A 16,425-nucleotide genomic window follows, 5' to 3' on the forward strand; every position below is an offset into this window, starting at 1 on the left:
AAGAAAGTGGAAGAGCCCCCCATCTTTGTAACTGTGATTTGACACTCATGGTTACTTTATCAAAGTTGACCTGTGCTATCTTATCGATGTTATGGACTATTTGGACGCCTAGATATCTAATTTCTCTCTTTGTGAGGTCGCTCCTATAGTGAGTATTCCATTTCATTAACTCGGTTTTTTGTTGGTTAATCAATTATCCGGACGCCCTCCCATAAATCTCCAGCTGTTCCCAAATCACATGAAGCGATTGCTCTAAATCACCTGTCAAAATCATAAGATCGTCAGTATATAGCCCGATTTTCTTTTCCCAACCATTACAAATAAAAGGGTGAATGTTCCGGCAGGCTCTTAATTTACATGCTAAAGGTTCGATACATATATTGAAAAGGAGGGGGTTAAAGAGGGCCGCCCTGTCTAGTCCCCCTGCCTATTTTTAATGATCTTGTAAGGTTACCATTAACAAGGACCTTGGCAAATGGGTTTTTATAGAGGGCCTTAACTGCTGCTAAGAAAGTTTCACCTAAATTGAAACGCTGAATCATTATATATAAGAACGTCCAACTGACCCAATCAAATGCTTTTGCAGCATCAAAGGTCATTACTGCTAGTGGGATCTGGTATGTTCTTGCCATGTCTATTGCCCCGATTAGATTGTGCGTTAGTTCATACAGCTGTCTCCCTTTCATAAAACATTTCTGATATGGGTGTATCAGTAGTCCTATTACCTTATCCAGGCGTTTAGCTATAATATGAGTATATAGTTTATGGTCACTATTTAAAAGTGAGATAGGCCTGTAAGACTCACGGGATCTCGGATTATTGTTTGGTTTTAGGAGAATTGTTATGGTGGCTTCATCCCATGATGAGTGGAGGTATTGACCAGATATGAAAGCAGAGTTGAACAGTTGGAGTAGAAATGGGGCAAGCTCTTTCTTTAAAATAACATAAATCTCGTTTGGGATAGAATCCGGGCCAGCGGCTTTCCCCTTTTTTAAGGTACTAATGGTTTGAGCGACTTCCTCCAAAGTTATGGGGCAACTTAAATTTGTTTTTTCTGCAATCTGGTGTTTGTGGAGATCCAGATCTAAAAGAAATTCCTCCATGAAGTTTTCGCTTAATGTTGGATCCTCTACATAGGGGCCTTGGAAAAATTGAACAAAGGCATCTTCAATCCCAGAATCATCAGTGATGATATTACCAGAGTTCGAACATCTAAGATCTTTTATCAGGTTTCTGGACTGGTCTATCTTCGTTTTCCATGCAAGGAATTTGCCACACCCCTCCCCGTATCCGTGGTGAGACAGCCTACTAGCTTCCCATTTTCTTTGAATTATTTCTTCAAGGTAGTCCGCAAGCTTGTGTTTCACTACCGTCAAAGTTTGTGAGATTTTCAAATTATCAGGAGTTTGTTCTAACGCTTCCTGATTAATGTGTACTACAGCTTCTAGAGCTCTGATTTCATCCTTTACTCTTATTTTGAGCAATAGAGAGAGTTGTTAGAATACCTCTTAAAAAGGCCTTATATTAGTCCCATACTACGTGAAGGGGTGCTGAGTTAAGATTAAATACAAAGAACTCATTAGTTACTATTTTTAGCTTTTCAATCACTGCGGCTTCCAAGAGTAGCGAGCGATTTAGGGTCCACCTACAAAAGGAGGGTTTCATCGCAATAACAATTTCCAAAACCACAGCCGAGTGTTTCGTATCATGGCTGACCTTAATCGTGTTCTTACAGGTGAAGCATCGACCAGGAAAAAATCATTCCTGGAACGATGCCCACACTTTTTGTTATGAAACGTGAAATTCTCCCCAGCTGTCCCTATGTCCCATCTCTCTCCAAATGTCTAAGAGCCCCATATCTATCATCAGCTGTTTTAGGGCCGTTCTCATATTTTGAGTTGCTGCTGCTCTACATGAGGTTGAATCTTGACTAGGTCCAGAATCAGATTAAAATCGCCACCAAATATAATAGGATCATTTATGTTGATTAATTGGAGAAGTAAAGTGTGTAATGGAGCCGAATCATCCAGATTTGGTCCATAATAGCTCACAAAAGTCAGCCAGGAGCCATTAATTTTGGCCCTGGCGATTGCCCATCTCCCCAAAGGGTCGGTGAAGCAATCCGCATGTTTAGCTTGGATAGTTTTTTTAAACACAAGAGCAACTCCTTGTATAGTACACAATTGGTTTGTGCAAATGCAGTGTTTTAACCATTTCAGATTTTTTTAAATCGATGTCCATTCCTCCTTAAGCAAGTGTGACTCTTGAATAAAACGCACATTGCTATCTGAGAGTCTCAGATATTCTAAAATGTTCCTTCTTCTGGAGGGAACCCTGAGACCATTTACATTCCATGATATTATTTTCACATTTTTTGATTTCTCTGTCCTACCTAAGTCTGTCATGAAGGAAGAAGGTGGCCCCTTGGTAAATTAAGAGAGGAAAGCTTATATATGTTGCACGTGATTAAAGAAATGAAAATTTTATATGGGCCTATTTGAAATATTTGATTGTTATTTATAAATGAGGACAATTTTTTTTTCTTTTTTCCCACATGCTTCCCCACCCCGTGCACAAACAGAAAATCTTTATTTTTTGAATTTTATTTTTATTTGTGACCAACCCCCCGCCTTCCAGTCCCCCCCCACCCCGGGAAACCCTCCCTCAATACTAGAGGTATACCAAAGATACCTCTGCTTCGGGGTCTATCTCTATCTGGACAGGAATTCTAAGATTTCTCAGTTGAATGTGCCTTTAATCTGATCAATCAGGGAATTGACTTCAAGAGGGTCCTTAAAATTATACATTTTATTGTTCCACATCACCGTTTGAGAGGCGGGGAATCCTAAGTTTACTGTAGCGCCCAGATCCCTTAATTCTTGGATATATTTCCCTAGTTCCCACTGTCTGTCCTGTGTGATGCGTAAAATGTCTGACCTTACACGAAAAGACCAGTCCGCCTTATTATATACTCCTGCTTTTAAGCCCTCGGCATGGATCTTTTCCTTTACTGAGTATGTTTTAAAATGTACTAAGATCCTTCTTGGCTTTTTTACCCCAGGTCGTTTAGAGTAAGGGTCACAATGGACTCTCTGAATATCCTCTTCCAGGGTCTGTCTTTCTATGTCAGGGTGGAGTTCTCTAAGAAGACTAATAATAAAGGACCTTATGTCTCCTCCCTCAACCTCTTCTGGGACATTCAGGATCCTAATATTATTCCTTCTAGCATTATATTCTAAACGTTCTAGTTTGTCCCTCAGTTCTTTGTCATTGTCTTTTAGTCTCGTGATTTCAGATGAATTCTTTTCGGCTTGTTTTGAAAAGTCTTCCAAAGCTGCCTCCATTACTCCAACTCTTTCCATCATGTCATTCATTTTTTCTTCCAGCGTTTCACAGACTGCCTGGAGGTACTCTATATTGCTAATTAAAAAAAAGTTAAAATGCTTTACATTTTGTAAACCTCCGAGACCATCTGATGAAATTATTGGCTTGATAGAGGAAATGTCATCCTTCTTCCCTGTTTCTGTTTTCTAGAACACAGGACAGTGCATCGTTAAGTGAGGAGGTCCATCTGCAGTGTACGCTTGAACATGCAAACAGGGCAAATACCTGACATTTTCCTCTCAATTTAATGATGTAATTAAACAGCCCAATGGCTTTACATTATTACTTTTCTGCCCTACTGATTGTCAGAGATAACCAGCTGCCCTCCGCTGGTCCTGAGAGTAAGAAGTGAGTAAGGTGGCAACCTTATGCACGTTCCTGCAAGCACACTTAACATGCATAGGGAGTCCAGCCCTCCTACAGCTGATGGCACGGCCAAAACCCCATTGTCAAACCGTGGGTTGTTGGACAGTGCGGAAAGCCCCTATGACAGTTATTGGGTAGTTGCACTGGGCATGGCAGGAACCACGTGGGACTTCACCATCTTTATTAAAGGGTCCCTCTGCCTCTTGCGATGCACCACAGATGCCAAGAAACCGTGCATTATTGAACTGCTTAAATATTTTCTTAGAACAACATTCAGCCATAGTGTATGCATTGTTTGGAAAAGTTAGCAGTAATTAATCAGATATGACTTTCTTTTCTCTGTTTCCCCCAACCCACTCACCTCCCAGTTTATCATGCAATCTACCTTGAAGAAATGACTGCATCTGAAGTAACACAGAAGATTGCAGCAGCATTCAAAATCCCTCTGCATCATATCAACCAGGTTTACAGACTTGGGCCCAGTGGCATTCATATTGTTCTGAGCAATCAGGTAATTATAATTGTTTTGATTTATAATATCTATAGAATGTGAATGTTAACTTAATTTTACTTAATCATAAAAGTATACACAATAAAATACAAATACAATCATGAGAAGAGATGCAACTCTCTGGTATGAAAAGAGAAAAATCCACAACAATCAGATGTAAGAACACAGTCATAGAAGAAGGTACACAGGTGCAAATAGTAGATTGTAAGGTAGACAGAAAACCGCCCAAAGAATGACCAGTTAAATAACAATTCTTCGGTATAGGTAAGGGTTAAATAAGTTCAAATACAATGTAAGATTCCAGATAAAAAACGTGACATAAAAAAGCACTTATGGGGCTACTGTAAGCATTGTAAAAACAGAAGGCCTGGTCTCACCTGCTTGAACATCAAAGGTGAAAGCTGCGGACGGACAAGCTGATGGCAAAAACTATTGAATTTGGGACATATCCGTACTATATGCAAAGTAGCAGGAGTGGAAGTGTCATCACAGGTGCAAGCTTGGAGCTGCGGGGTTTTAATCCAAACCCACTTTGGAAAACATCAACTGATAAAATGTATTTAACCTAAAAATGGTCAACAGCCTGTGATAACTGGTCAGCCCCAATTTCAGATATAGTTCTATCCAATTCACTGATTTAACCATAATAAAATGGTGCATCTGGCCCTTAGTCAAGGCAACAGCCTCTCGTTCTGCTGCCACCCTAGAATAAAAAGCCTTCTTCAGCCAGGCAACGTCCCCCTTCACTATACGATCTGGGTTTGAAAAAACATCCCGTCTACCCAACTTAGTAAAAGTTCCCCTAATGAAAAACAACCAGGTTATATGGGAGATATTATCCAGAGTCATACTATTGTGTACTATGAGTCTTTTGAAATGTAGCTCTTCCTTCAGCCAAAGGGATAACCATAAAAGTAGGTACCGAAAGCAAATGAAATCGGAGAAGTACCTCACCCCCAATTCTTCATGCACTGTCTCACTGGGGATACATTGATGGACATCTAAGAGACTTTTCATGAAATTATTTTCACCTCCTGTAAAGGAGCAGAAGACACATAGCCCCACTAGCTGCAGGAATGCATTTGGCCTTATAGACTTTACGAGTCGACTCAATGTTTGTCTGGCCTAGGCATTTTGAAAAAGCACCAATGCCCTTCCCCACCCTTTTAAACAACAGCATGGTGTTTTTCTTGAGAAAAGGTTGCCAGGAAAAATGGGAGTCCAGTAGGATACCTGGATGAGAGAAGGTCTCTACCCTACTAACAGGGTGACCCTTCACCACAACTTTTTTGGAGCTAGTATTTTTAGGTCCTATAACCATAACATTGGACTTGGAATAGTTAGTCGAGAGGTCAAGTCATCCATGAAAATAACATAAAGATCTAGGAGACACTGCAGTCTCTTGGCCTTGCTATTGGGCGTGCTATTAGAACAGCATCACCTGAATATAAGAGTGCAGGCAATAGGCGACCGCTCACGCATGGGACATCAGCCCCAAGTTCTGCTAGGGCTAACTCCAGACCATTAATATAAAGAATAAAAAGAAATGGGGTCAGGATGCAACCCTGGTGCACCCCTCTCTATAAACTAAAGGTCTAGGTACATTCACCGTTAGCGCCATACCTTACTGAGGCGGTAAGGTCTTCATGCAGGTCACACATGAAAGTGACCAGAGCCAGCTCGACCCCCAATGTCCCCAGCGTAGCCCAGAGCATAGCTCTGTTGACCCGATCAAAGGCCAAGCTGTGGTCCATGAAGGCCAAGTGGATGCCCCCCTGCCCTTGTATATTTTGAGATCAACAGATAAAGATTTTAGTTTTGCTCAACAGTCCCCGCCTGACCTGAACCCATGCTGGTATATTATTGTGGTTAGATTTTGCAAGCATGAGCTGTGACCGATTTGGCATTGATACATTTAACTTTTAAAGGTACGGAGGGTGACACTAAGGAGTTGAGACATATGGTTTTGATATGCAAAAGGTTGTTGAGGTGCATGTCTTGCCGTGACTTGTTTTTTGGGTGGAGTGGTGTACCTAAGAATGGCATTTTGAGACAAGCCAGTTATTCCTTTGTAGGCACAAATAAATGAATAAGATGAAGGAAATTGGAGGAAATGGCTAATCGAAACAGGATCTAGAAGAGTGGGTTCTGAGGCTTATGTGTGACAGGATGAGACTCCTAGAGACTCATCGAGTGACTGATGTCAACATTAAGAGTGTCAGACGTTCGATATCTTACTCTACCTGGTATCTTCGGCGGCCTCCCTAAACAGGGTCTTGAACATATTTCGGGTGTTAGGCAGATTCGCTGGCTACAAAATAAATTGGACCAAGTCAGTGCTCTGCGTCTATTTGGTGCGATGCCTCCACTTCCCCGGGGATTCCAAATAATGGAAGTGATAGACGGCTTCAAGTACCTGGGGATCTATGTCTCTAGGGACCTGTTCTGGTTTTTTGAGCGTAACCTCCTGCCGCCCCTATTACGTCTCAAGAGCGAAGTCCGGCACTGGAATTAGTTTTTTCCCCTTTTGGGGCGCGCGGCCCTATTCAAGATGATGCCCTTCCCTAGATTCTTGTATGCTCTGCAGAATACTCCACATCACGTCGATTCCACATATTTTAAGGAACTTGACTGCATTCTACAAGACCTGCTTTGGCAGTGTAAACCCCCCGGATTGCCACAAGCTCACACTGGGGTGGTTCGAAGGGGGAATCGGCCTACCAGACATTAAAAAAATATTACTGGGCGTCCCACCTCGCAGCAATTAATCAGTGCACATACAGACCGCAGGGTGAGCCTGCTTCCAGATCGACAGGTGGCTCCTACCGGGAGGGAGCTTTGAAGGGGCACTATACTCTAGTTCGGTCAGGCCTGCCTTAACCGGACCCACTGGGCATGCGGTACAGGTGTGGAGGGCGGCCACGAAAAGTCTGGGGTTTGAGGGTAGGATCACACAGGCCACACCACTCTGCCACAGCAAGCAGGCTGATCCACTCGAAGTGCTTTGATTGTTAGGACCTTATTGGCATATCAAGGGTGGGCGACATGTGGAAGGCAGGTGATATAATTCCCTTGACCCGGCTGCAGACGGAATATGAACTGGCGCAAACTGAATTCTTTAGGTACTTGCAAATTAGACATGCTTTGCTCGCTGTACTGCCCAGAGGAGAGTCAATTCCTGAGTGTTCCCCTCTCGAGGATAGAGTCTTAAATGGAGATCTGCCGGAGAAGGCCATGTCACTTATTTTAAAAAACTGATTAACAAGACGGCTGATCCGTTAGTCCGGCTGAGGGAAAAATGGGACCACGATGTAGCGGGACTGGATGACGAAGAGTGGCTTGCGGCAACGCCCTTTCCTAAGGAAGTGGCCATCTCCTCTAGGCTCCGACTAATACAGTTAAAGCTCCTGCATAGATCCTACTTGTTTGGACCTTTATTGGTCCGAATGGGGTATTGTACAGAGGGTGGCTGCTCCAGGCAATGTGGGCAAGAGGTCACATTTGTCCACACTCTCTGGGAGTGCATGGCCATCCAAGGATACTGGGCGGCAGTAGTGGGAAGCATGGAAGGGGTGTTGGGGCAGAAGATCGACTGTAATATCAAGCTGGCCATATTAAATGTCTGGGGCCCTACGGACCTGAATTCCAAGGAGCGAATCTGGGTAACTTTGGGATTGATGGTGGCTAAGCAGAATATTGTGCGACTGTGGAAGGCTCGAGACCCGCCTCGTTGAGTCAACTGGGGCTAAGATATGGACTAGTACATGGTCACAGAATAGACCATATATGAAGCTAGGGGGTTCCCCACCAAGTGGACGCAGATCAGTATGAGCACATGCATTGGGGTTCAGGCCCTCAAAAAGTCTGAGGAATGAGTAGGGTATAAATAATCAAGGATTCCTGGCTTAAGGTGATGTTTCTACGCAAGGTGTCTACACAGTGAAATGTCTGTAGAGGAAACTAAATATACAAGGCTCCCTTGTATTCTAAGCTGGGGAAATATATCTACCTCAGGAGCTGAATGATCAATTTGCCTGAAGCTTTTCTATACTACTCTTCGTGAAGTACAAAAATGCAGCACTTAACCCTTAGATGAAATAAAGCTTTTTAATTGTGGTCTGGAATAAATACTTTGCCAGGCCTGTGAATACTAGATGAGTCTGTTCCTCCATGTACTGGAAGTTACATGTTAGTCAACAGCCTAGTCTTTTAGTGGGACTAATTACATGAACAGTGCTTTGCAGCGGTCCATATCTTCTTCTCAGTAACTGTTCTGGAAGAGATACTGACTTTAGCTGAACCTGTAAAAAGCATTACGTTATACCACTTTTGATGATTTCTTTTCACAAACTTTGTATGAACTCCCTTCCTTTGAGACCATGTTGGAGAGGAGCTAACCAATAACTGAATTCCAGTCCTAGGAGAGAGGATCAGGAAACCAGAAAAAGCCGGCAGCTGTAGGTCAAGAGTAGTATTTTAAGGTTTTTTGATCCTCTAACTAGCACATATTTAAAAAAGGTGGAAGCTTGTATTTTGGCTCAGATTTCTTCATTTCAAGGCCTAGTCCGAGGCTCTGTGTGATGTCCTATTGCTTGTTCTTCCCCCCACTGTAGAAATAGTTGGTCAGTGGTATCTAGTCCAGGCATCACAAAGCACTTCCAGACAGAGAGGTCTCCATTCAAACTAAATGCCTGGAAATCGCGTTGATTCCCCGTCATAGGCAGAAGCAATTACAACGAAAAATTGTTGCTTTGTAGTGTTTTTTATTTTATTATTAAAGTTTTCAAAATGGTAACAGCATAAAGGCCTCATCTTATACATACATTGATACAGTATAGTCAGAGGAATCAATATAGCTAATACAGACGCAATTCCTACATTTGACAATGATATTACAAATGGCAGTTTAATCCACATATAACAGCACAGTGTGTGTAACATCAGCTAAGTCATAAGTTAGTATTACATTGCAATAGATAGGCAGCCAGCGGGCCCCAGATGTCACGCGGCTTTGAGCTGCTAGGTAACTCTTTTGCGTTGATCTCTACAGTATACCATACCTTGCAGCCAACACTTTTTAGTCGGAGCAGGCCTGCCCCCCCAATTAATTGATAGCCGACGCTTTGCAAGCACCAAAGCGAACGCTACCAGGCGTCGATGTGTAGCCTTGAGGTGCGCGACTTTATCCAGTAGGCAGATTGACATTAGACACCCTATCCGTTCCTCAACCATACCAGTAAGGGCTTGGGTAACCTGCCCTCAGAATTCATAAACTTTTGGGCATGCCCATGCTAGATGTTGAAAGTCAGCCTACGGCGCCCCACAGCGGGCACAGCTGCCGGAGTCTCGTAGACCATATTTATGTAGTTGAGCTGGCGTATAGTACAACTGATGTAGATACTTAAAGTGAATAATCCTCAAATTACCATTGGCTGTCAACTTCTCCATTAGCCCACAACAGATGTGCCAGTCAGCCAGTGTCAAGGGTTCCTCTAGGAAAATTGTTGCTTTGTAGTTTCTTCATCAATCATAGAATCCGAATCTTGGTCCATTTAAAGGAAGGTGCAGAGGATAGTTTAAAAGATGGCTTAAGCTGTCTATATTTACCTCAGACGCTGTCAAACTCCTCTGCTGAGTTCCACAAGAATCCTTACTCAGCTCCACTATGTTCTTCGCCTACATGACCCCACTCGCCAGCAACATCCGCGCCCACGGAATCACGATCATATATCCTGTGCAGATGACTCTCCCTCTCTGAAAGAGGCCAAAATCTAGGACCACTTTCACTGCCTACATGACCGAAACCGCCAGATGGATGAAAACCATTTGCCTCCAGCTCAAAACAGAAGTAGGAAGTAGTAATCTTCAGGAAAGACACCTCGCTCTGGGAATCTACTTCGTGGCCTGCTGAACTCAGGTGCACATACCCTCCCAGCAACCCATGCAATTAACCGCAGAATAGTAATTGACAACCAACTCACCATAACCGACCAAGTGAACGCAGTCTTCCAAATACTAAAGATGCTCCAGAAGATCTTTAAATGGCTCACCACCAACACTTGCAGAATCATTACCATAGCCCTCATCGCCAGCAAGTTGGAATACAACAGTGCACTGTATGCTACAAACAAATCTTAACTGACCAGAAGACTCCAGACCAGGGGTCTCCAACCTTTTGTGTAGTGAGAGCTACTTCTGGTCAGTGAAAATCATCGTGAGCTACTAAACCCCAAGTAACTCGCACATTTTTCCGAGAGACCCCCTACGCCCAATTTCATTGATTTTAAGCCTAATTTCTTCAGAGCCCATACTGTGGTTGGAACAAAATACTAAAGAGTTCCCGTCTAGATTGGTCTAGTGGGGCCTTCTAAGGTCTAGCATGGGAATGTGCTCCCTCAGTAGAGTGGTCTGGTGGACTGGTCATGAAGGCTGAACCCGGTTCCCCAGTTCCAAATTCGACAGCTCTGGCCATAGTGTCACATCCTCTCCCCCACTGAACACCATACTTCCCCACTGAGAGAAACTCGCACTGCCTTCAGCTATAACCTCATTGTGCCAGCTATAAACACTTGGATGTGGCTCAATTCAAATTATGCACTTGATAAGAGTAATGCCTAAAAAAAAAAGTTAAAGCAACCACTCATAGGGAATGCAAGATTAAGTAAACAAAGCATGTGAAATGTAAGCAGAAACAACATGGTTACCTTAACAATCTCTCACTCACTATTCAGAAATCAGCGAGTGGTTTTACCTGAAAAGTTAAGGACATGACTAGAGGGCCCTGAAGGGAACCGTTTCAATGTCCATTGCTTATATCCTTACAAAACGTAAGCAGTATGGTTTAAAGACCACATCCATAAACACAGAGCCATGGTACACATTGAGTTTTCCAATCCCCCCATCAACCAGGTATTGCAGTACTTCCAGGAATGGTACACGTTCCCACCTGGGGACAACAATGCTTCAAAGAAAGACGAGAAAACAAAAGTAGCGCTTCACTGGCAAACTCTGTAAAGTGATGCTGATGTATTTGGATGTAAATAAAACCAATCTGGCCACTTTGCAACCCCTCTGTCTTGCTTCATTTAGTAATGTATTTATTTTTCATATTTAAAACCTTCTATTTCTCTCCATTCCGCTGCACTGTGAAATAGAAAAATGTCAGAAAAAGGGCATTTCTCGCAAGAGTGTTTTTCTTTTTTGGATCCATTTCACAGGGAAGCAACTAAATGAAAGAAGGAAAGAGAGGTTGTGAACCGTTTCTTCAAGTCACGGTTTTCAATAAGTGAGAAGCAAGACAGAAAGAGAGGGAATAATAGGAAGAGAGGGGGGACAGCTGCCAGCACAAAAAAGAAGAGGACATTGCCCGAGTCCTATTCCTTCTCTGCCCGTCCCCAAACGTCCATGAAAGCAAGCCGAGCCTTATCTGAATGCCTTTGTCTGCCCCCAAAATAGTGCCGCCTGGGGCGGATCGCCCCCGCCGCCCCACCCTAGCTACGCCACTGAATATCGGCCCAGCCCTAGTCAGTGCCTGAAAAGGCTTTTTAATTGTAAACGTTGCCTGCCACTGCGCTTTTTTACTGAAGGCAGATCTAAAGTGCAGTGGCAGACAATGCTAAAATCAAAAGGCCTTGCAAGCACTGAGTGCTTTTACCCGGCGTCTCGGCTCATGCAGGGTCAGAGGCCCCTCTTACCTCAGAGCTGCTCCGGGAGGCCCAAGTGAAGTCAGTGGAGTGGAAGATGATGGGAAGCGCGGTGCCAGCCTGGAAAAGGCAGGTGGCGCGTTAGTAGGGGTAAAACCGCCCCAACTAAGCTCACTACAGCCAATCAGAGCAGCTGGTTTGTGTGAGGGCGGGCAAGGGCTGTTTAGTTGTGGAAAAGGGCTGAAAGCTGTGAAAGAAAATGACGGGATACAAACTAAAATTGTAAATGACGTCTCAAAAATTAAATAGCAGCGCGAGCTACTCTCAGAGGGTCGGCGAGCTACCGGTAGCTCGCGGTCGACCCGTTGGAGACCCCTGCTCCAGACCATACAAAGTCCAGGCTCATCCTCCCACTCACCACATTTCTCAAAAAGCTCCACTGGCTTCCAATTCACAAACGAGTGCTCTTCAAACTTTTCACGCACACATACAAAGCCTTACACAGCATTATTAGCTCCATGTACCTCAACAACCACATAAACTTCTAAAAGCCTAGCAAACACCTCCACTCAGCTGGACACATCCCCTGCATATGCAGGATGGAATTACCTGGCTTTACACACTCGATCCTCCTCCTCATTTCCTTAATTCCACAAGAAACTAAAGAACTGGATCCTCACCTAACCCTTACCTTAGCTCGTGCCATACAGCTCCTGCTTCAGCACTAGGATACCCTACGGGGTGATTTGTGCGTGATACTAATGCACATATAACGGTGAGAAATAGGGTTATTAGTTGAGTGGGGAGTAAATGCTACTCAAGACAAAAACCACAATCTCTGTCAGGGTAAACGACAAAAAGTCGCTAAATTATGCTGGTTTAACCATTTGGGACCCTATTACAGATAGGCTGCACTTTACTTGTTTGCACCATGGCGCAACTTAAAGTAGGTGCGCCGGGTGCAAACAGGGAAAGTGCGATTCAAGAGAAATACAGAGCAGCTGTTGCATGTTTCTCTATGTAGGTGGCATCCTGCCTGCCCTTTCAAAATGGGAGACAGATTTCTTTGCAGGCGGGTGCAGTGAGTGACTATACCCACCTGCAGAAGGATGTCTGGGGGGGGGGGGGGTCCATGGGACCCCTTTCAACCCTTGACAGAGATGCCCTCAAGGGGGTGCATCTTTTTGTGGTGCACTTTCAGTGCGCCTCCTATGGGCATGTTTGCCTCTGCACCCACCTCGGTAATTCATTGCGGGTGCAAAGGGAAAGATATTACCACATTTGCATAGGGCCACCATGCAAATGAGGGAACATCCTCGGTCTATAGCACAGGCGTTACATGTGGGCCAGCGCTATCTGTATTACAGAAAGGGCTGCAGGAGCATCTGAAGCCCTTTCCGTAATATCAAGTGCCCCAGGGGCGCATAAATCAGGTGCAAATGCTTGTAGCACCCCCAGGTCAGTCCTGTAACACGGCCTCTGGTAGCTTGGCACAAAAGCAGTCAAGCTTAACTTAGAGGCAATGTATAAAGTATTTATGCATCCCATAAATAAGTAACAAAGTGAAAACACCACAGACAAACAATTTCCACACCAATTTAGAAAATAGTCAAATTTAATAAATGGAATGACAACAAAACCGGAATCCAGTCAGTAGAACTGGTGAAATTGAATTTCAAAGATGTATTTGAAAAAAAATAGTCCCTATAAGCAATTAGCACCAATTATGGTTATCTGGTCACAAACTCAGACCAACCGTGATGGGGCGAAGGCTGGGTACAGTACCAATGTGGGTCCGCTGAGACATTACCTTGTGTCCTTGTAATCAAGATGCGAAGTCTGCGTCGAACAGGAGTTGGGAGGTGCGGTCCAGCTTTGCCCTGGGTTGGTGCTGTCAAAGCCACCGATCAGATGCTGCAGGCAGGTGTCGAGATGCGGCATGCTGCATCGGGTCTGATGAAGCCACCAGTCTGGAACTGGCGGTGGGTAGACTTGCATTGGAATGCTTCGCACTGCGTCGGGCCGATGAAGTCACCGGTCAGGAGCCTGTTCCATCCCTGTAGCTCAGAACATGAGGCCAGCTAACTGACTAATGGAGACACTGTAGTAGTCCTAGTTTCAAGCAGCAAAGCAAACCTCCAGCAGCTCGGCAGTCCTCGGGCAGCAAGGAGGCATACACAACAGCCAACTGCCAGCTACACCTAGTCATGTGACCCAGTGTACTGGCTGCAGGCACTAAATGTTCAGGACAAGAAAATGCCAACTTTCCAAAACTTCATTTGAGAGAGGATGCATTAGCTCTAGCAGCTGTAGGGTCCATGTGATTAATTTCAGTTTGTGTGCCTCAAACTCTAATTGTGGATCTTTTCCTAGCCATGTCCTGTTGAGTGGAAACGAGGCTGGACCATGCGGCTAAGCTGAATTTGAAGGCTTGTGTTCTCCCCATTATGGTCACTGTTACAAGACTATATTTCTTCTTTTCATTATAGTGGTAGGAGATATTTTGATAGATTCAGTTCTCCTATGCCTCTTGTTGCTTTTTCCGATCGGACCATTGTTTGTCTGTATCATAAGTTACCCAGGTCCTTTGGGTTAATTTTGGGTTACCCCATTGTTTTGTGACAACGGTCTAAAACTGGCATTTTTGGAATTGTTATGTAAAATCCAACCTTTACCATTAAAGAATATTTTAAATAAAAATTCCATAGTCGCCAAACATGACATTTCTACATGTTCCCAAACAAAAGTTATCAATTATTAAATGTAAAAGGTACCCCAATGTAATCCTACATTGTATTTAACCAACTTTCTCATAGTTTTTCATTGTTGGGAGGTTGGTGACACTCCTACTTTTTTATTTAGTGGCATTGGTCTTTTTCTGTTTTTTGTAAGAAGATGGCCTCATTATTTTTTTGTTAATATCTTCTGTGTTGAGTTTCCCATTTTAAAAAAAAATCTTTGTTTTGTGATCTTAGTAGTCGACTGGTTGTGGTTCCTTGCAGTACATTTGGCTGTAATTTATCTTTGCTTGGCCCCCTTGTTTTCCTGGTTGTCATCTCATTACATTTTCATTCTCGTAAGGCCACAGTCGGACACATTCTAGCCTTTCCATACATTTGCTTGCAGTGGGAATTCTCCACTGAAAGCAAGCTGGTTTGCGCTCATTGATGGATGGGCCAAGGGATGCTGCAAGATCATCTATCATATTCAATTATCGACTGTGACCATAGGCAACGCATGAGGATTGGCAGGAAGACGTTGTCTGAATTTCGAGATACTGCTTCCATGGTTATACCTATTTGATATCACAACAATTTCTGTTTAAACTCTACTCCCTCTTGGAGGGAACGAGAAAATTGCCCTCCGTTGAGGACTTCAAATTCCACAAATAAGCTTAATGTATCATGCAGTAATTTATTATATAATTCGGAAACAGATTTTTCCTTGTTTTCTTAACTTCTGTAAGAGGTTAATGAGTCTGTTAGCTGTACAAACAGGTCTTAATAAATGTTTCATAAAGATAGAATTGTTCGTAGAATCCATTCATGTTTCTTTACAAAGGTCAGAACTGCATTTTCCATCAATTAAACCTTGTCTGTGTCAAACGGTTGTCCAAGTCTAAAAGCTCTTACAGAGCAGTCTTGTATCATTAAAACAAAGCAGCCCAAGACCGCCGTTGACCGGGTGGAGTGGGAGCATCTTTTCCATGTCATGTCCCATATGGGCCTGGGGGGAACACTTCATAGGTAAAGTCTGCCTATTATATGAGGCCCCTACTGTGGAGGTTATCTGCAGAAGCTTTCTCTCCACCCCCTTCAAGATCGGTTGTGGTAAGTAGCAGTGATACCCCTGTTCCCTCTATATTTTCTTTTGGCTTTGGAGCACCTAGTATCATTAGTACACCTCTCAAGGGAGGTAGTGGGCATTTTCACTATGGTTGGGTACATCAAGGCCCTGCTTTACTCGGATGACATTCTGCTCCACATGTCCATCTCAAATCCACCTTTGCGGCTGAAATCTCCATCATTGATAATTCTTCCAAGCTATATTTTACAAGATTAACTGGGTAAAGTGTGAAGCACTCCCCTTGTCCAGGATCAGTACTAGGGCCAGCATACAAGGTTGTGATATGCATGAAATCCTGGAGAGACTTTGATACCTTAGGGTTTTCTATTAATAGGGGGTCTCTCTCTCTCATGGTGGATGGATAACTTCCTCTCACTAGTAGCCCGCAGTTCCTGAAATGTTTGCACCTTAATCTATACCTCTGGGAGAGGGTGCATACAATTAAGATGCCTGTGGCCCCTCGGTTTAAGTATCTTTTCAGCCTGTTGCCCCTTCTGCTTGCTGCCATCCATGCAGATATTAAGGTGTACATCTGGAGTGGGCGCAAACCCGGGCTGCAAGCACCCAGCCTCTGGATGGACAATGCTTTAGGAAGCCTACGGCTCCCCCACATGCAGTTCTATAACCATGCCTTTCCGCTGTCAAAACTAGCCTTCCATCTGTTTTCTCTGAACG

General features: G+C 43.8%; 1 protein-coding gene across 7 annotated transcripts in view; it reads left to right on the forward strand.

Moving 5' to 3' along the window:
* UBP1 (upstream binding protein 1) overlaps positions 1 to 16,425 on the forward strand; it is a 533,655-nt gene that overhangs the window by 430,573 nt on the left and 86,657 nt on the right. For all 7 annotated transcript variants that reach the window (XM_085607613.1, XM_085607611.1, XM_085607612.1 and 4 more), the window contains one exon: positions 4,119 to 4,261. In XM_085607613.1, the coding sequence (XP_085463739.1) occupies positions 4,119 to 4,261 (143 nt within the window). The remainder of the gene's footprint in view (positions 1 to 4,118; positions 4,262 to 16,425) is intronic.

The sequence above is a fragment of the Triturus cristatus genome, chromosome 5_2 (genome assembly GCF_964204655.1).
Source record: "Triturus cristatus chromosome 5_2, aTriCri1.1, whole genome shotgun sequence".
Lineage (NCBI taxonomy): Eukaryota > Metazoa > Chordata > Amphibia > Caudata > Salamandridae > Triturus > Triturus cristatus.